Source organism: Aulonocara sp. 'chitande type north' Nkhata Bay, linkage group LG2 (assembly GCF_057382095.1).
Source record: "Aulonocara sp. 'chitande type north' Nkhata Bay isolate Kocher_YH1m ecotype deep benthic linkage group LG2, A_spYH_male_GT1.1, whole genome shotgun sequence".
In the NCBI taxonomy this organism is placed as follows: Eukaryota; Metazoa; Chordata; class Actinopteri; order Cichliformes; family Cichlidae; genus Aulonocara; species Aulonocara sp. 'chitande type north' Nkhata Bay.
The window spans coordinates 9,788,094-9,807,704 of record NC_141345.1 but is presented as its reverse complement, the minus strand read 5'-3'; the positions used below and the strand labels follow the sequence as shown (position 1 = coordinate 9,807,704).

The 19,611-nt window shown below is 46.4% G+C and overlaps 1 protein-coding gene across 3 annotated transcripts in view; it reads right to left on the bottom strand.

Moving 5' to 3' along the window:
• Nucleotides 1-843: 843 nt before the first annotated feature.
• fat2 (FAT atypical cadherin 2) overlaps nucleotides 844-19,611 on the bottom strand; it is a 94,694-nt gene continuing 75,926 nt past the window's right edge. Inside the window, exons 25-30 of one of the 3 annotated variants that reach the window (XM_086304988.1) lie at nucleotides 16,331-16,769; nucleotides 14,908-15,061; nucleotides 12,763-12,856; nucleotides 12,524-12,672; nucleotides 12,164-12,438; nucleotides 844-7,011 (exon numbers count right to left, since the gene is read on the bottom strand). In XM_086304988.1, coding sequence (XP_086161114.1) covers nucleotides 6,512-7,011; nucleotides 12,164-12,438; nucleotides 12,524-12,672; nucleotides 12,763-12,856; nucleotides 14,908-15,061; nucleotides 16,331-16,769 — 1,611 coding nt within the window. In that variant the 3' untranslated portion in view covers nucleotides 844-6,511. Of the gene's footprint in view, nucleotides 7,012-10,319; nucleotides 10,493-12,163; nucleotides 12,439-12,523; nucleotides 12,673-12,762; nucleotides 12,857-14,907; nucleotides 15,062-16,330; nucleotides 16,770-19,611 lie in introns of those variants that run through there. The other 2 variants (XM_086304989.1, XM_086304990.1) reach the window with 2 other exon arrangements.

Here is a 19,611-nt window from a genome sequence, read left to right as displayed (position 1 = left end):
CTTCTCCCTGAGGGCAGCAGATGGAAAAGGTGGCGCGCAGGGTGATGTTGGTCCCGCAGGATACTGTGCACCCTCCTCAGACAGCGAGTGGGGAAGATATTACTGATCTCTGGCAGACTTGTTCCAATAATTCTGCCAGCTTCTTTCACCACCCGCTGGAGTGCTTGCTGATCGGCCTTGGTGCAGCTGGGGAACCACACTAGAAATCCATACGTCAGAACGCTGCTGATGGCACAGTTGTAGAAGTTCAACATCAGAGATCTGGGAATGTGTGCGCTCCGCAGTCTCCTCAGGTAGTAGAGGCGCTGTTGGGCCTTCCGTGCAACTGAGGTGATATGGTTGCCCCAGGACAGGTCCTCGGTCACAGTTACCCCCAAGAATTTAAAACTGCTCACCCTCTCCACCGCCTCACTGCCAATGAAGAGAGGCAGATGGTTGTTATGACCCCTCTTCCGGAAATCTACAATGATCTCCTTGGTCTTTTTGGTGTTTAAGACCAAGTTATTGTCGTGGCACCATGACTCTAGTTGTTGCACCTCTGTCCTATAGTTTGTCTCATCATTGTTGGATATAAGTCCGAGCACTGTAGTGTCATCTGCAAACTTAACAATGAGATTGGACGCGCAGGAGGAAATACAGTCATGGGTGAAGAGAGTGTATAGCAGAGGGCTCAGAACACACCCCTGAGGGGCACCGGTGTTGACCACAAGGGTGGAAGAGGTGTTCTTACCCACTCTGACACTCTGTCTACGGTTAGTGAGGAAGTCCACAATCCAGTTGCACAGAGAGGAGTTAAGTCCCAGTTGGTGGAGTTTGGGACGGAGTTTGTATGGCCGGATGGTATTAAAAGCCGAGCTGTAGTCTACAAAGAGGAGCCGTGCATAGGTGTTCCTGTGTTCCAAGTGCTTCAGTAATGTGTGCAGCACTGTGGCGATCGCATCCTCGGTTGACCGGTTCTCCCTGTATGCAAACTGGTGCGAGTCCAGGGATGGTGGAAAAGCAGCTCTGATGTGTTTAATGACCAGTCTCTCCAGGCATTTGGCGGGAATGGGGGTGAGTGCCACAGGTCTGAAATCGTTCAGACATGTGACATTTGACTGTTTTGGGATGGGAACGATGGTTGCTGCTTTGAAACAGGATGGTACCAGTGAACAGGACAACGAGGTGTTATATATAGAGGTGAAGACGTCCGCCAGGTCCGCAGCACAGTCTTTTAGCACCCGGCCCAGCACTCCATCTGGCCCGGCCGCCTTCCTGGTGTTAATGCTCCGGAACACACGCCTCAGCTCATGAGTGCTCAGGACTGGAGAAGGATGGTTGGATGAATGGTCATTGGATGGATAGACGGACGTTGGATGAATGGATGGACGGTTGGATTGATGGATGGACGGACTGATGGATGGATGGATGGATGGACAGACAGATTAAATGATGGATGGACAGATGGACAGACGGATGGACGGATGGACAGACATAGATGGATAATGAGTGCACACAATATCAGCTGAAGTTTCACCTGTAGTTTTAGAAAACAGGAGTCACTAACTTGAAGTGGAAGTAGCTGAAAGCAGGTTCACCCAAATCAGACACACCTTATCAGGTAATGTCAAGACTCGGCCAGATAAGAGCATTTGTTTTAAAAGGGGAGTTTAAAACATGCACATGCTGTCTTGCATTTATCTCTCAACGTGCTGTCGTCCCATCACACTCTCACAGCCTCAGTCTGCAGACGAAGGTGCTCGTATCTCGTTTGCTCTTCACTACGTGTCTTTAATCATTTCAGGAACATGACTGAGTCTGTGGGGAATCATTCATCATCATCATATTGCAGCTTCTGCTTGTTTTTGCAGCGTTTCATGTCTTTAAACACGCTCCATTAACAATCTAGATGAATGCACTTTTCATTCCGGGAAACTACTCTAATTCTTCACAAAGCGAGCCCTGTTGCACTTTCTTCTTTGGTGTGTGGTGTGACGCCTCCACGAGGAATATGATTGGATGTGCTGGGCGATGGTTCCTGTAGGTGAACCTGTGAAGAGCACCTTCTTGTAAGCAAACTGCAGGCAGTCCATGATCCCTCCACAGGTTAGACTAGAGAAACTGACAGTTCTGCTTCCTGTGCAGTGATCTTGTTTATCTAAAGCTGGGCCTACACTGCAATTTTTTTAGTCACGTTATTCAGCTCCTGCTCAAACTGTACAACTGAATCGCAGGGGTTAGAAGTTCATAGGTCACAATGCATAGTCTCATACTATACGGCCTGATGCTCTGACGTGACCTGATTGCTCACTCTGTGCGTGCATAATAACATGAAGTGGTAACATGAAGTGTTACAAAATCTTCTAACACAAAATCTGTCTCTCGTTCTCCCTCTCTCTCCCTCTCTGTCTTTCACTCACACAGACACACACACTCACACCACCAACTTTGCTAAACTGCTAAGGAAAAACATTGACCAGGCAGCTGCAATCGAGCAGCAATTATGCGGCGGGGTGTGAACAGCGGTGCCGCTGCAGGGTAGGCGCTGGGTTAAAAGGCTGAACTGAGTCCTATCATGTTGTTGTTATTGATGTGTGTGGCTGGCAGCAGGAGAACTGCAGCCGAGTGTGCACAGCATCCGTGAGAAAAGTGTAAATAGCGTGCGTCTGTGAAGGTTCTCAGTCATCCAGGTCATCGTACCTCTCTGAGAGGTGAAACGTCTTCAAGCAACTTAAAGAAGTCCAGACGCTTTTCTTTGCAAGCTCCTTTGACTAAATAGTGTGTGCAATAAAGTGATGCTTAAAAGCATGTTCATGTTGTTGGGTCTGCCGTGGTCATTACAATCATCCATCCAACTCTTTTCACGGTTGTTGCAGTCGTGATAATTTTGTGAGACCACATCAAAAAGGCACGGATGAGCTTGCCAAAGTTCTACAAGTTGGGCCTCCATCGCTTGTGTCCAGATCACACGCTGCACTGCCGTGCTACTCCATCTTTCTCACTTCCATTTCTGTTTGCGCATGCACAGCGTGAGAGGTTGCGTTAAATCGGCTCATGGCACTGCTTCAACAGTGCGATACCCTCACGAGGGGCACCCAGGATTTCAAACAGGTTTGATTTTCTTATGACCGTACAATTGCTGATCGGGAGCTGGTTGTGAGGTGTTAATCGCTTCTCATTACCCCATGTATACTACACAATGCACGACACACGATTAAGGCAAAACTCAGGCCGATCCCCAAAATGGTCGCATGACTGAAAAATGTCTCAAAATGGGCCACAAATCGCACAGTGTATGCCCAGCTTTAGTCATCTTGGCTCAAGCTGAACTGAACAGGTATTTCACAAACTGCTGAGAGACAATTAGGTTTTCGCACTGATCAAAGCCCGTTGATCAATGTCCATGAGTTACATTCACAGAGAGTTGGGGAATGGCTGCAATCACAGCATTGTGACAGATGGTGACAGATGTACCCTTAGGCCTCCTCCTCAATTCAGTCTTTCCCTTTTCCCGTAAATGACCTTGACTGCCCGCTCAAACCAGCGTTCCTCAGCGTTGGTCTTTGATCAGTGGTTGTTGATCAATGGTCATGACAATTTGCATATTAATGATCATGGAAATGACCTCCCAGCCCATTGTTCATTCAGTGGTGCTAGTTTAGTCATTGTGCAAAAGCACTGTTTATAAGGTTGGGGAAAACTGCAGTCAGCTGAGACTGAAGAAGTCACCTGGACGAGTGACGAAATGTTTCTCCCACTGAAAACGTCCAGATGAACAGAATCATCCTTACCTGGATGATTGAGCATGCATCAGGATATTATTGAGACTTTACCCTACATTATAAAGTCATTATAAAGTCCCTTAAGACAACTGGTGTTGCAATTTGCTGCTATTTAAACAAAATATAATTGAACTGATAACTTGACTACAGGTTTAAGGTCCTAGAACAGACCTCTGGGGGACACCACTTGCCCTGTTAAAGAGGAATGGGGAGATTTTAGTAGTTTTAACAGTAAAAGTTTATCATCGTGCTGCATTCCAGATGTGAAGATCAAATTCCTGTGATAACACTAATCCTGTCTGATGAGGGCTGTTTTTCCACCTGGCCTGTTCTGACCGGAACAGAGCGTGATATGGTCGGTGTTTACAGAAGATAATATCTTTATTCATATTCTCTTTACAATATTGGAAAACAAATGGACAGACAGCATCTTAATAAAATCTCTCAGAGAAAAACATCAGGGCAAAACATGGGGATGCCCACATTGGTACAAAAATAAACTTTATGGATGAAATGAATACAAACAACACATGTCAATACATTCAAGTGATTCATATTCAGCACAGCAACACACAGGCACAGACTGTACAGCACGACACGAGCGGATTATGGGATCTCTTTTGTACAAAGGACTCAAAACAAAGGGAAAGAGCTCACAGTGGAACCACCAGTGAGAGAAGGATCATGTCCATAACACATCTACACACACATCCTCAGCCTTAGCCACGGCTGGCCCTTAGGTTGCCCCTGGTTTTTGTGCGTAACATAAACAAAAGTATGAGACAATCACACTGTGGTAGCCATGTCTCTGTTTCAACCCGAATTCTTCCAAAAGCCAAAGCTGAGCAGGAGTAATATGTAATCATATGTGGAGTGTGCGTGCTTTGATTTGGCAATTTGACATTATGGTGCCAGATGGGACAGGTTGGACAGTCAGGACATTAAGAACCAGCCCTGCCCGAATCACCGTCTGCTAACGCCTTCACGTTACTACAAATGCCGTGTTCCAGATACAAGTGCTGCTCTCGTGCACTGTTTATCTCCCCAGCCTCCGAGAGCTCACCACATACGCCGCTTATGCAGGCTTTGATTTTTACATCTGCAGCCTTGGCACGTTTTGGAGGCAGCGGTAAACACAGCGCTCATATTCAGCCGGCACTTCATCGTTTACAGAAACATGATCTTCTGTCCTGGAATCCACAAACCGCCTGGAGGAGCTCATTGAAAAAAACTTCAGGCTTGGACATCGTTTAACCTGCTCTACTCTGTCCTTCCATCCCTGAAATCAAACAAAAGATCCAGATTCTTTCAGCTCCAATAAAATGATCCATGAGGATCTTCTTCCAGCTGTCGCAACAAAGTGAGCTCGCCTTTTCTGAAGCCTTCAAATATTTGGTCTCTGGGACACCATGAGCTCCCCGTGTGCTGTAGGTACACTGAGTTTTTAAAACCTGAGCTTACAGACACACTGCACACAGCTGAGAGGAGAGGCTGAGGATGACCACTTAGGAGTTTTGGGGATCAAAGAAGTGGTCGGTGCACCAGCAGGTAGCAGGAGGACAGTGCGAATCCTGAGAGTTTTATCTTCACAAAGTGCCACGGCTACCACAGAGTTGAAAACTAAGCAGAAACACTGAAACAACCAGTCTGTGAGTCACAATTAACAATTATTTCAGCTTTTAACTGAAGCTGCTCACATCCAAATATTCCTCTGTAATTTCCTGCAGTTCAGATCATAACCTTCACACGTAATTTGGCAGGAGGGAGTTTGACAATGAACTGACCAACTCTATGTGTTATTAGAAACAAGTCGTCTCTGCTCAGTTCTTTGGGAAAAAGAAAAGGTCAAACTGTTGATTTGACAAAACTAAACTAAACATCGACTCTTCACTATCTAACAGTCACTTATAAAAACGCTGCATCGTGCACTCCGAGCTTCTCTGCTCATTCAATCCATTTAAAATGGCTGCATGGACGATTCTCTCCTGCTGCACTTTAAGAGTTCCCTTTATCATGCAGGGCAGCGATACACAAACACGGAAAATACTGTCATCAAATTCACTCATTGAAATCCACAAAGAGATGTTTACAGAGTTCTTACAGCTAAAAATACAAAGTCCACTTCACAATAACGTCACTTTTTTAATCGCTTTCATGTTTCTAACGAGGATCCAGCCCTCTGAATGCTAACAACAAACACCGACACCTTTCTCCTGTATGAAATGTGCTTTAATACGCTGAGATTTGAAATCCTTAGACATACCATAAACCTGTTTCTAGGAGCAGATATGAGCGAACACACCCAGCAGGATGTGCTGTCCGTGTTCAGCACAGCTCCAGCTGTGTGGCTGATCAGACGAGTGTGTGTGAACGGTGAAATGTGGGAGGTGTGTTTGGAGTGCAGAGAGGCAGACTTTTCCGCTTTGAAGCTTTCAAAAGTCTGAGCAGTTCACAGCCCGCTGGGTAATATTGTCCATGATTTCACAGCCCTGTCGAGACAGCGAACACCCTGGGTGGTGTCCCAACAACAGAAGATGAACTTGTGCTGAACTTGTTCTGCGGAGGTGAGCGAGCCATCCTGAGATGCTCTGTCTAATCTGGCGCAGCAAGACTGCAACACTTTAAAGAGTCTAACAAATCAGAGGTGTGTGAAGAATCATTCCACATGCTGTGATCATCTCCCACAGAGCGACGAAGAGATCTGATCTCTTCTGATTGCCGTGTGAGGACCACGCCCACATGTCACCACCTTAAAACATCACCTCCTCGCAGCTCCCGTAGTCACTCTCCACCATGCTTGACCCATCGCAGCTGCGTGGGTTCTGTCGTGCTTTTCGGGTTTGAGGCTGGGCCTGGTTCAGGTTCGGTGCCGGCGGCGGGCTGGCCTGCTCAGCGTATGAGGGCATGGCGACGCTGAGGCGCATGCTGAGTCTCTTGTAGCCCGTGACGTTGTCGAGGCTGCGGGTGTGCTGGGTCGGGTAGTAGCTGATGGCGGTGTACTCGTTGGGGCACTGAGAGCTCGGAAGAGGAAGACCGTCTGGACCCAGGAAATCATCCAGGTTCTGGTTGCTGTAGCACGGTGGCAGGGGTGCACGGCGGTCGCAGCGGTCCAGCGGGAACGGGAAGCCACCAAACCTAGAGTTCCTGCGGGAGTCCATGGTGGAGGTGGAGTAAGTGTCTTCTACGATGTCAAACTGAGGGAAATCCTGGACTGCCGGACGGCCGTAATAGTCCGGGTCTGCGGGGTAGACTGAGGACAGGAAGCAGAGGAAGAGCTCTGGTTACTGATGGTTTCGCACTCAAACAATCAGCTCAGAAAATCATCACTTACTTCCAACTTTCACCTAAAATGTCCCAGGCAAACACTACCCAGGCCACTCCTGCTCTTACATTTGATTTACTGCAATGTCGTCTATCATCAGCGACAGCAACTCGCTGGAAACGAGGGATTGAAAATCCCCACCCACCGGGATGGAGTCAGAACTTTACTACGCTGAAATCAAAGTGAAACTTCTCCACATCTACTGACACTGAACACAGGGCTGAAAGTGGGTTTCAAAAGCTTTAACAATCTGCATATTAAACACTCAGTGGGTGTGTGTGAGAATAGCTCCGCGTCCCCAGGTCACCGTATTTCACTTAGAGGCAGGCGACTGATCCAGAAACATGTCTAATGACTTCCTTAGTAGAATAATCCTCCTTACTTCTCTATGGCCAAGATTAAAACAATTCAAGGGCAACCTTAAAGATTAGCTCCTCCATCTTTCTGCGCTGTAATCTCGAGCTACGTCTCAACCTTGAAATACTAATTTGGTGATTTCAGGTTGCTCATCCCAAGCAAAAGTGACCGTCAGGAGGATTTTTAATCATGTGCAGCAGCTGCTTCAGACTTTAGTTATTAAACAAGCAGGAAGTCGGTGAGGAGAGAGGAAAACGTGCCGCTTACGTAACCTTAGCGGTGACTCGGTGACATTTAATCTGTCATGTCAGAGGTCACCGCTCTGAACACACATCTGGTTATGAGCACACGCACGGCGTCACTTCCACAAAGAGGAGTTCACTCATCAGAGCATCACAGACATAGTCATATGTGTAAAAAGCATTCTATAATTCAGCTACGAAACACCGCCCTCAAACCTCATATTTATTATTAATTATAATATTATCACATAATTATTATTATTAATATTAAACATCAATAATAATAATTACCGTAAAAACTAAAAGTCTGTAAATCCATAAAAATCTGTTGTAGCTCTGGATGTGCTCTGCATTTTTACAGTAATCACTGATAAGTTTTTAAAAGTTGTAACTTGAATTTGATCATTAATTCAACAATAAATAATAAAAAAATGTTATTAATTTTAATAAAAAAGTTCATTAAGGTTAACATTTTATCAGAAAGAGCTCAACTCATTAGAAAAAATAAAATAATAAGTAAATAGCCATAAAATGGGACACTAAAAATACAAAAAAAATAAAAATCAATATGATGCAATAATTATTTTCTTGTGTCCTTACTCACATACACACAGTGAAATAGACTACAGAGTACATATTAATTAAATTTGCTTACACATAATAATAGTATAAATGTATCATATAATGAATTAAAGAGTTGCAGCTCTTATTTGCTTTTGCCTGACCTTTGACCTTTACCCCTAAACATGACTGACATTTTACAGCTGCCGTGACAACATCACAGCTGCCGTGATATCATCCCGACACCAGTGACATCAGCAAAGCCGCCGTGACATCACGTTTATTGATTTGAAAGCTGATTGATGACAGCTAAAGTAGCCCACACTGTCAGATGTGACAGTGCTGCCATCAAACAGGCTCTTGATCCCGGGTTCCTGAGCCTCGCTGGACGAAGCCTTCAGCAGATGCTTGGGCCCATACTGTCATACAATACGAAAAATGAGAAAATATCAAAGAACACAAACTCAACAGGGCTGCCTTTGTGCTTTCTAAATAGCTTAAAACAGTCAATCCTTACTCAGGAGTTACAGTCATGAAAACAGGTAGAAAATCATCCCTTGCAGTCAAGTGGAAACCTGTAAAGCCAGTCTGTGCCTAAAACCTCTGAACAGTGATACCAACACACTAATCATCATCATCATCATCACGAGGAAATGGTCCCAAAACGTCCCAGAAGAGACCCCCGCAGACTCGAGGGCTCAGCAGAAAACAAAGTTGCTTCCCGAGGATTATCACTTCATATTCCTGCCCTTCATCCCCAAATCTCAAAGTAACAGAGCAGACGTGTTCGGCACTTTGCTCAGACAAACTTTAGAGGATTTCCTGCTGTTAGTTTGGTCTCTGAGAATACCAAGCAGACTCCCGGCTGCTTGGTATGTAGACACAGAGACAAAATGAGACAAAAGAGGAGCGAGGGAAATGCAAAGGAGACAAAAGGGAAACGCTGGAGAGAAGCCGAGGAGATGAGGGGGAAAGGGGGTGGAAGATGAAATGAAAAGGACAGATGGAAGGTGAGAGAGGAGAGACGTGACTGATGAGAGGATGAAGTAAACACAGCTCGGCGATGAAAGCCTGACAGCATCTTTAACGGTTCACCCACACCAACAGTCTTTGTTCAGTAACTCCGATCGGTGGCTCAGGCTAACAGCACGAGCTGCTCCAAAGGGCCTGGGATTTGTAGAAACTGAAACAATGTCTGTATGTATAAAGATAAACAGGATGGTTCACACGGATGACTTTCTGAAATTTAGGATGCTTACTGACAAATTAATAAATGATGTTGTATTTAGACGGCAGGTCACTTTAAAGCTCCCTCTTTGTCTTTCTGTTTCCTACTGCGGTAGAATTAGAGGAAGCTTTCTATCTGAAAATGTTTTCAGACTAAAGTCCTGTTGGGGAGTTGCATCATTTTTCTTTACACATGTGTGATGAAAGTCCAGAGCCTCTGGGCCTTATTTATAATCAGTGAAATGACGTGTAAAAGCAAAAATTGTAATTGGTGTTAGAATTCACCGCCATGGGTATTTGTGCCTGAAGTGGGCAGATCATGTTGGTTTAGGGTTAGCTGCTGCTGAGCTGGAAAGATTCGAGAACTGGGGACAAAAAGTTTCCCTGTAGCTGTTTTTGTAAAGTCTGATATTCAAACAGCCTTGAAAAGACCATTAAAAGTAATGAAATTCCCCTTTGGAGGCTTTCTGTGAGGCTTCCAAATCACACAAATGTTTAAGAAAGGCTGACCAAGGGCAAGGCGGTAATGTCACGGTCCCCGTGCCTGCTCGGCTGGCCCTGTGTGGCTACATGTTATGTTTTGTCTTTTCTCTCTCTCCTCTCTCTCTGCTCGCTGCCTGGGCGGAGCTCATTGTGAGCTCCCGGCCTCCACCACCTGTAGGCAATCACCTGTGGCTCCTCACCCTGTTTGCTCCCGCTACTTAAGGCAGTGACTGAGAGCACCTCGCCGCTGGACTATTGAATAACGCTCGTCAGTGCTACTTTAGCCTCAGCCAGTTTTGAGCTAACCCTTGTTCTCTGTATGCAGATTTCTCGTGTTTTGGTTTGGAGACTCTGGACGCTTTTCCCGACCCCGCTCTGCACCCCTGGGAACCCTGGCCCCCTTCTCCCTCACCTGTATATAGTGCACCTGGAGTGTGTAAATAAACCTGTTTTTCTGAGACTTCAGTCTGCGCCGAGTCCTCCCTGCTCCTCCGTGACAGGTAATCCCATCTCAGGGCTGAATGGGCTGCCATCTACCACTGTGTGCATGATTTAACTACAGATCAGTGTTGCTGGAAACTTTCACTGAGATTTTATCCAGAAACACAGAAAACAAATGAAAACATCAAATATCAGCAGCGAGCTCATGATGTTTGGAAGATTACGGCGCTGTGTTCACACCAGCAGTGGCGGCTTTAATCCTCATTCAAGCATAAAATCTTGATGGAGAATTAAAATGAAGTATCAACTCAAACATTAGTGCTGCTTAAACCTGAAGCAGTCCTCGCGAACACATGCTGACCATCTTTAGGACCAGACTGGACTCTTACCCCTTAAAGACAACATTCGATGACCTCTCCAGCACCCTTAATGATGAGCTCTGACACCTGAGTATATGCCCATAAAGTCGTGGTTTGATGATCATTAGAACAATTTCCAGGTTTTTCCAAGGGTGAGGCAGAGACCTCCCTCACGGATGCACAGCCAGTCCTTTTGTTCTAAAGCCAGGCCTGACTCAGTTCAGAAATCATGTTATCATCCTGTGAAGAGTTTGATATGGAGGTCACTCGGCAGCCTCGGGTGGCGTCACCATTAACAATAAGTCTTACAACGAATGAAGCGGCTCACACAGAAACGTGTCCTTTCCTGTGCTCGTAAGGTTGAACAGACGAACGACCTGCCAGCCGGGTGCTGCCTGAGGAGCGATGGCATGACAAACACCCAATCTGCCTCTTCATCTGTCTGAGCAACACGACCACGGACGCAGGACTCACAGCTCGGTGGTATGGATCGCTTACAGACAGATGAGCACGACAGCAGGAGAGGGAGACAAACATGGAAGCAGACGTTGGCCTCACACAGGAGCGTTATCTTATCGGCCAGCCTCACGGCGACAAAGCAGGAAAATAAAGACCTGCACTACTATGAAAATCCTTTTCATAGTAGAATAAAGGCCACCTGTTTGAGCTGTTCACAGGCTGAATTACTCAAACTGCTTCATGAAAAAGTTCAGAAGAGGACAACGACAGCTCCACACCTGAGCTCAGGTGTGCAAACGGGACAGAACCAACGCGGACTCTCTGAACTAAAACCAGGCGCAGATTAAACATCATCGAATATCAGTCTGTGTGACACTGATGGTGGGGTTAAGTTGGCACATCACATCTTCATGTGATTTCCACTTAGACTGGTCGTCAAACATCACTCAGAAACAGATACCTGCTAATCAATAACATCCATCCATTCGCTTCCGCTTATCCTTTCCAGGGTCGCGGGGGGCGCTGGAGCCTATCCCAGCTGTCATAGGGCGAGACGCAGGGTACAGCCTGGACAGGTCGCCAGTCTGTCGCAGGGCCAACACACAGGGACAGACAACCATTCGCACTCACATTCATTCGCACATTCACACCTAGTGACAATTTGGATTATCCGATTAACCTATCCCCACAAGCTGCATGTCTTTGGACGGTGGGAGGAAGCCAGAGTACCCGGAGGGAACCCACGCAAACACGGGGAGAACATGCAAACTCCACACAGAAATCACTTCGATAAACCCCAGGAGCGTCGGATCTAATGACATTCTGCACTGCATGAGTGCTGCTGATAGTCCTGCTTTATTCTCATTATTAATGCTCACAATCAGATGTCCAAGAGCATGCTGAGGTTTCATCAGAAAGTCTCCCAGTCCCCCAATTCAAACCAACACTCACCCTCATAGTCCAGGTCCCAGTGGTTTTTCCTGATGGAGTCGTTATCAGAGCTCGATGGCGGCCTGACAGGAAGGTTGGGAGCAACGCTGCACACGACCGGCCCCTGCGTCTTTGGAGACCCACCCGCCGACGAACCGATCTGGCTGCGTGGCCGTAGCGATCTGAACGGTGTGTGGTCGAGGTCATTGGTTGGACCAACCAGCGAGCTCATCTCAATGGGGTTGACTTCCTGGGAGTTTGCTTTCAGGCTCTTGGCCAGACTGGACTGTAAGTACCTGCAGGTGAAGCAGCTGACGTTAGAGATTTAATAAGATCTGATGGAATATGTTGACGAATAACTTCAGAAATAAAAACTCTTACCCGTTGGAGTCCTGGACGCAGATGGGTTTTTTCTTCTTCTGCTGAACATGTTGTTTCCTGATGCAAACAAAGACGCCGACCAAGAAGACTAATCCGAGCACACCGGCACCAATCTGTATGATCTCCATGTATCCAAACGATGGATTGACCTGAAGAACGGGAAAATGATTAAAGTTTGATCTGCTGCCACTGAAGAAGAAAGAACATTAAGGTCATGTGTGTCTGTCGTCATGACTGACCAGAGGCAGTGGCTCGCAGTAGATGGCACCATTAGTGACTTTACAGCCGAACCCTTGAGGACACTCGTTGGGTGAACAGCCGGTGTCTTGGCACCTAAAAGGTTAAAGGGAGGAACATTAAAGCACTTTCAGAGGATGGAAAACTAAAATATTCCAAAAAACAGCAAACTGTGAGTGAAAAGAACCAAAACTCTCATTTAAACTTTGCACACCTCACATTCAGTTTCGTCTCCTCGGGCACCTCTGGACTGATTTTCAGTCCTGTTCTGATCTTTTACATCCCAAAAGCTCACAGAGCAAATATCAGCTTTAGTTTCAGAAGGACCTGAATTTCATGTGACTGTGTCCACAGTTTTTAACTTTGTAAAAAGAATTTATGTTGGAAATGAAATGAAAAAATGATAAAAGATTCCGGTGATAGCCGCACACACAGCAGCTCCTGTCCCTCCTCAGTTGGACTTCTCTGCTGATGAGACTGCCCAAACTCCAGAGGTTACTCTTTGGTCCTGAAGCCTGTCTGAACAAGCGCTCATTAGCGGAGAGGAGCACAGAGGTGGAGGTTAAATCAGTGATGATCCTATAAGCTTCAAAGCTGGCATGGGCACGAAACACCACCCTGAGACCCTGCTGGCACAGATCTGATTGCTGAGTGCTGGAGCGGAAGCACTCACACAAAGCCAGCACTCTGTTTTCCATAAATGTGCCCGCAGCTCAGTTTATTTCCCCGGTGCTCAGGTCCCCCGCTTTACTTCACTCAGAGTGTATCCCGGCAGCGCTTTGCAGAGAAAAACATGTTTCCTGTTATTATCTGAAGGAAGACTTTGCTTTGGAGACCAGAGGAACGTTTCTGAATGTCTTTGGACACTCTAAATAAAATGTCCTGTTGTGTGCTGCTGTCCACCACACACGCTGGTGACAGCTTGATAAAATATCTCTGCATGTTTTCCTAAAGCAAAAGTACGCCGCCTGCAACTACCATCCAGCAGTAGCCATTTTTCATTCAGCGAATTAAACCAAACCCACCTGGAAGAGGGACGGTGGCTCAGAGCCGCGGGGATCGAAGCAGCTTTAATGAAAGGAAGGAGATGCAAATATGGCCGTAACTCTGTGGGGGGGGGGGTGAGCTTGTGTGTGTCAGACTGGGTTTTTTGGTTCGTGTTTATATCTTTAGTTTCAGTTTACCCTCAAAATGTCAATTTTAGTTGTTTTTTTTATTAGTTTCACTGCTCTATAAAAAAAAAAAAAAAAGCCCAGAAGTAGATCAGTTGCAGTGTGACTGCAGTCGCTCTCAGACAGATTGGCAAATTTGAAGGTTTGCAAATAATCATCATCTAACTTATAAATGCAGACATTTACCAACATGTTGCAGTCAGTCTGCACCCCGTCGCAATGCAATCAGGGGTTCGACTCAGCGGGTTGCAGACTGGGTGTAACCTGATTGAACTCGAGGGTAAAAATGAAGGTCTCGATGCACCGAAGTCACTTTGAAGACGGCGGCTGACTGTGAGTGGTTGCAGACCTGGTCTCCAACTCTGAAGTGACCATTACAAAGGTTTAGTTTTCAGTTTAGTTTCAGTGACTTGCTGTGTGACAACACTAGTTTGTTATCACTGGAGCATATATCACCCAAAACACAATGCTTTTTGCACAGTGGCACATGTGCAGCAGCTGCTCTCTAAAGCAAATATCTAATCAGCCAATCACGTTTTAATGCTCAAAGAGCTTGTTGCCATGGTCTCAGGACCTTGATGTTGAATTTTCTCTTTCCTCTTCTGGATTATTGTTGCAGGATCTTAGTTCATGCACTTGAGTCTTGGTCTCTCTTTTTGGTTTCCACCCTTTGTCTGAGTTAAGTAGTTATCACTTTTGCCTGTTTGTTTGGTCTTTGAGGACATTTTTAGTTTGGTCAGTCCTTAAAAGTCAAGTAGAAGATCACAAACCTGCACACTATAAAGAGGATGATTCGACAGGAATGGATCTCCATCACTCAGGGCTGGGGCCAGATGAAGAAGTTATGAAGAATAAGGATACACTCTGTGCTTACATTGATTTGAACGGCAAAGGCAGGCTCCACTGTACCTAATAAAGTGGCTGTGATGGTTAAAAGCATCGGTGAATGAGGTGTGTGTGTGGACATGTGCCTACCTTGCCTCAGGGTTCTCACGCGAGCAGTTGCACAGGTAACCTTGATCCATGGGCATGCACACCCTGCCGTGGGTGCACGGCTGGGAGGCGCATGGGTTGTCGGTCAGCTCGCATCGGGCGCCGTGGAAGAGTCCTGCACACCTGCAGCGCGGCTCTGCAGAGCAAATAAAACACCCAGACATCTGAGACAAGAGCAACTGATCAAAGCCACAGCGAGTCTCCCCTACAGGCACGAAATAATCAAAGCAAAGGTCAGCAAGGTCCGGCCGGAGAGTGCAGCACCTTGTTGATGTTTAAAGGGAAAAATCGTGCAAGCTTTATTCTCCCACGGATAACTGGCAGAAAATAGCACGTGGAATTGAGAAGGCAGCAAAAATCATGTTTCATCAGCCAGAATCAGAGAGGGAAGCCACCAGGATGAGGAAGCAGGGATCAAGGACACAGGCTGAGATCACGACTCTTCCATTATCATGTGTCTAATCTACAATCTAAACTGACTTCTGCACATACACCTGTATTTGTCTTAATCTGCGAGTCATAAAAATAAAGCTTTCCTGATTTGTAAACGACAGGAAGCAGGGGAGGATTTAGGGTGGGGCTATGCTATGATTGACATGTTGATACACTCGTTTTTACCCAACCGGTCTCTCAGATGGGGTCACCTGATTGTTGGGGTTTTCTCCTTAATGTTGTGTTTACCTTACAATATAAAGTGCCTTGAGACGACTGTTGCTACGACGCTGTGAGATGGGGACAGACAAAAAATCATATTTGTTTCAACAGTTTCATAAAATGTTGCAAACTGAACGTTGCCCTGCAGCTGTACTGAGGCTGATTCTTCATTAAAAGCTTAACTTCCACCACCTGCAGGCACTAAATTTTTGTTTTTTCCTTCTAGTGATGAGATAAAAATGACTGCAGGGGCAAAAACAGCAACTTTTTTAAGTTCGAATCCTCCTCAGAGGAGGAGCAGAGGAGGACACATGGAGCTGAACCTCCTGAGGAGAACCTCAGCTCCAATGGGTGTGGGTTCCTGCTGAATCCGCACGTCGGTCCATCTCCTCCTCCTGTGGTACTTCACTTGTTCTCCTTTAGTACTTTAGTTACTGAGCTCACATTGTTTGTTTGTTTGCTTTAATCTAATTTTATTAAGTCATCATAACAAAAACACTAATTAAACTATGATAAAGGAACACACACTGTGTGGTATTTCCTTATGTTTTGGCACATTTTTCCTGCTTTTATTTTGGCGGGCTAAACTGGAGGCTGAGAGGAAACTAAATGATGTAAGAGCCCTGAGCTGGACTCGGGACTTTGGCCCTGAAGTGTGGACATTTGTCTGTTTCAGGAAGTTCTGTGCACAATCTCGAAATCTCTGTTTTATTTTTTTACTTTCAATAAAATCTAGTTTTTGGCGACTCACCCCCCGTGGCGTCCTCCTCACAGACACCTCCGTTCTTGCAAGGGCTGCTGTCGCAGGCTCCTCCCCCGCTGCAACACTGGTACACCCCAAACACCCTCCTGCTCCCTGACCCCCTCCATTCCGCCGAGTCGCCTGTTCTGATTGGCTCCCCATTGAGCTCCAGGCCCTCAAGGCAGCCGCTGAAATTATGTGGCTGTTGGTGGAGCTCTGGAGGAGAACCAAAGAGCAACGCTCCATGGGAGCGCAGCATCTGGCACGGCTCAACTGAGGAGGCGGACACCGGATGCTGCCCGTCCAGGGTCAGCCTCAACGAGGAGGAGTTGACCTCCAGCAGGACGCTGTGCCAGCGACCGTCTGACACCATATGAGAGCCAATCGGCAGTGAGGCAGGGGTGGTGGTTCCACATCTGTACCTGAAGAGCAGGTCTCCGCCGGCCAACTGAGGGAGGAAGACAAAGGTCAGTGAGACACATGCACGAAAACCAGAGAAGAATACGTCCGACTCAGTTTTTGAGTGTAAGCCTTTGACTTGTTATTTTCTTTCTTTCTGGGGAGAAGAAACTGTTAAATGAAGAAACAACATTATTTAACATTATTTAACCACCGACATCCTGCTTGGAAGCAGCTCTGACATTTAATGCTCCTTTCAGATTCGTTTCAGTGGTTCCATCACTTAGTGTTTTGTAGTTTGTTAGAAAAAAGTCTCAAAATGCTTTAAATTCATCTTCCTTCGTTTAGGCGCTCGTGCTGTGACTTATGTTTCAGATTTTGAATGAATGCCAAAAATATTGGGTCAAAGGTCCTTCACTGTGTCATGCTGTGCACTCAGCGTCCTCTCAGAGTTTCTGCACGCTCAGCGTTCCCAAAGCCAGGTCATGTTTTCTACATGTAACACCATGCTACTCCAACTTCCAAGGAGCATGGATGTTTTGGCCTCGCTGGTCACCGGAGGCATTATTGATAGCTGCTGTGTCTGTTTCGGCGTGCTCCTGTCTTTATTTGCAGCCCTCTAGAGCGTTCAGGCCGTCCTCTGGGTGATGCTGCACTGCTCTCTATCGCTGCCGCATGTTCTCTCTGCTTTCTTGTGGCAGTAAAAAGCTTCAGCAGTGATTCATATCGGAGGGGCCGGACCTGCAGGACTCTTCTCATGGATTAATGACAGCCCACGGGGCTGAAGGAGGGAGCTGAGGGCTGAATTGTGCTGCTCGTCTTTATTCTGTATCATGTACGTTCCTGTGACTCTGGGTGTGATTTATGGCAGCCGTGTGAGGGAGATGATGCACTCGGGCTTTTACAGCACCAGCGCAGCATAAGTCGAATCCCGCTCCTCAGAGACTTCAGCTCTGCAGCATCAGTGCTTCACGCCTCTATATATCACATCCTGTCAGTGCTGCTGATAAACTGGAGAGTGCCCGCAGCGTGTGATGTGTGTTGCGACTGCACGCAGGCAAACTACAGCGCTGGTGTCAAACCGAGACAGAGAGGGAGAAGGCCGAGCTCAGGCCAAAGAAGGAAAACTCAGCAATCTGACGCGCTTCAAACATTAAAATAGAAGTTTCCAATTTAAAAAAAAAGGAAAAACCCTTGGACACACCCCTTTCCCTGTATGGTTCTTCCTTCCCACAGTTGCCAAGTGCTTGCTGAAAGGGAGTGGTCTGATTGTGGAGGTTTTGTGTAGTATTGTGGGGTCTTTAACTTACAATACAAAGTGCCTTGAGATGACTGCTGTTGTGATTTGGAGCTATGTTAATTAAAGTGAGTGAATCGGGGCTGGATTTCAGCTTTGCTCACACTTGTGATCCTGCGTGTCTTCACTTGGACGGGGACAACAGAGGTATGTATGAAACTCAAAGAGGCTCCTTGCATCAGGACTGACTCTTGGCTTTGAGAAGAGCTGCACAGCCAGGAAACTGCATACCTGTCCAATTGAGCTACTTGACAGAGAGTGTGCATCCTCACATCCTGGATATAAATCCAGTGTTTTTAAGGAACGCTGGTCTTTAACAGTCTGCAGATTGCAGGTGATGTTTCAGCACCTGGGAGAGAATTTTGGGAGGATGACAGGCAGCAGTTCAGACTGCTCAGAATCAGGCTGGCTAAACGGGCCAAGAGTCTGAGAGGCTAAAAGCTGATGTCACTAACGCGATGTTTATCAGGAGCAATGCTCTCACATTTAGCATAAAAGTGCATTAACTTTTGTTTACTCTCTTTGGGGATAAATAGTGACTCAACCTGGGAGACATGTAATTACATTTTCACTCATGTCGTCCTCAGAGTATTGGACATATTCATCACTGTCTGCCCTGCACCTGATCAAAATTCAGCAGCACTGAGAAAAAGCTGCAAACTCCTCCTGAGGGAGACGCGACTGTTTTCCAAATATGAAAATTAATAATCATCCATTCAGTGTTCGTGAGCATTTGCTCAAACACTAAAACACACGAAGACCATCCAAGCAAGAGCTCCCACCGACTGTTAAAATAAACACGTTTACAGCATGACAGAGAAACTGTTCTGGTCCCTGTTAATAGTTTCCCCCTTCATAACAGTTCCCTCTGTGCCTGACAGCTGGGTGGCGGCACCTCCATCCAGCTCCTCTGGGCAGCTGTCCCTACACCTACTTACTCACGCATGTGTGTGTGAGTCTTTGTGATGAAATGGACAAAGACACACACAAACCAGGACACCCCACGGATGTTTTCTGTGGCCTGCCTTTCCTCCTCCCATGCACTGATGTTGATCTTCCTTAAAGAAGGATTTTCAGTCCTGTTGCTTCCTCACCATATGAAGTCCTTAGTCTTCAGTGTGAAGGTCCTCCTTCTAAACCAAGCCTCTTCAATGTTTCCGTAGGAATTTGGGTTTTATGGGGTAGGCTTGCTAACCCTACATCACAGCCTTCTCAATTCTCAGTTGTTCCTAAATAAATATAATCTCCCCAGAGTTTCCTGAGCACGGCCCAGGCTCCTCCCAGCTGGACAGAAAACACCTCGTCTAAGAGGCTCCAGAGTGATCAAATGCCACCACCAGCTCATTCTGCAGGTTGGAACGCAGACAGCTTAGCTCTCCTTTTCTTCAGTTCTGTAAATCGCCTCCTCCGCTCTGATTGTGGAGCAAAGTGAGCAACAGAAACCTCAGAGCCTCGCCCGCCGCAGACCCACACTGGTGGAATTTAATAAAACAAAGGGACGACTGCTGAATGAGACTGTGAGCAGGATTCCCTGCTGCTCTCTCACCGCGATAAAAGCCTAAACTGACATTTCAGGCATTTTGTGTCACTGCAG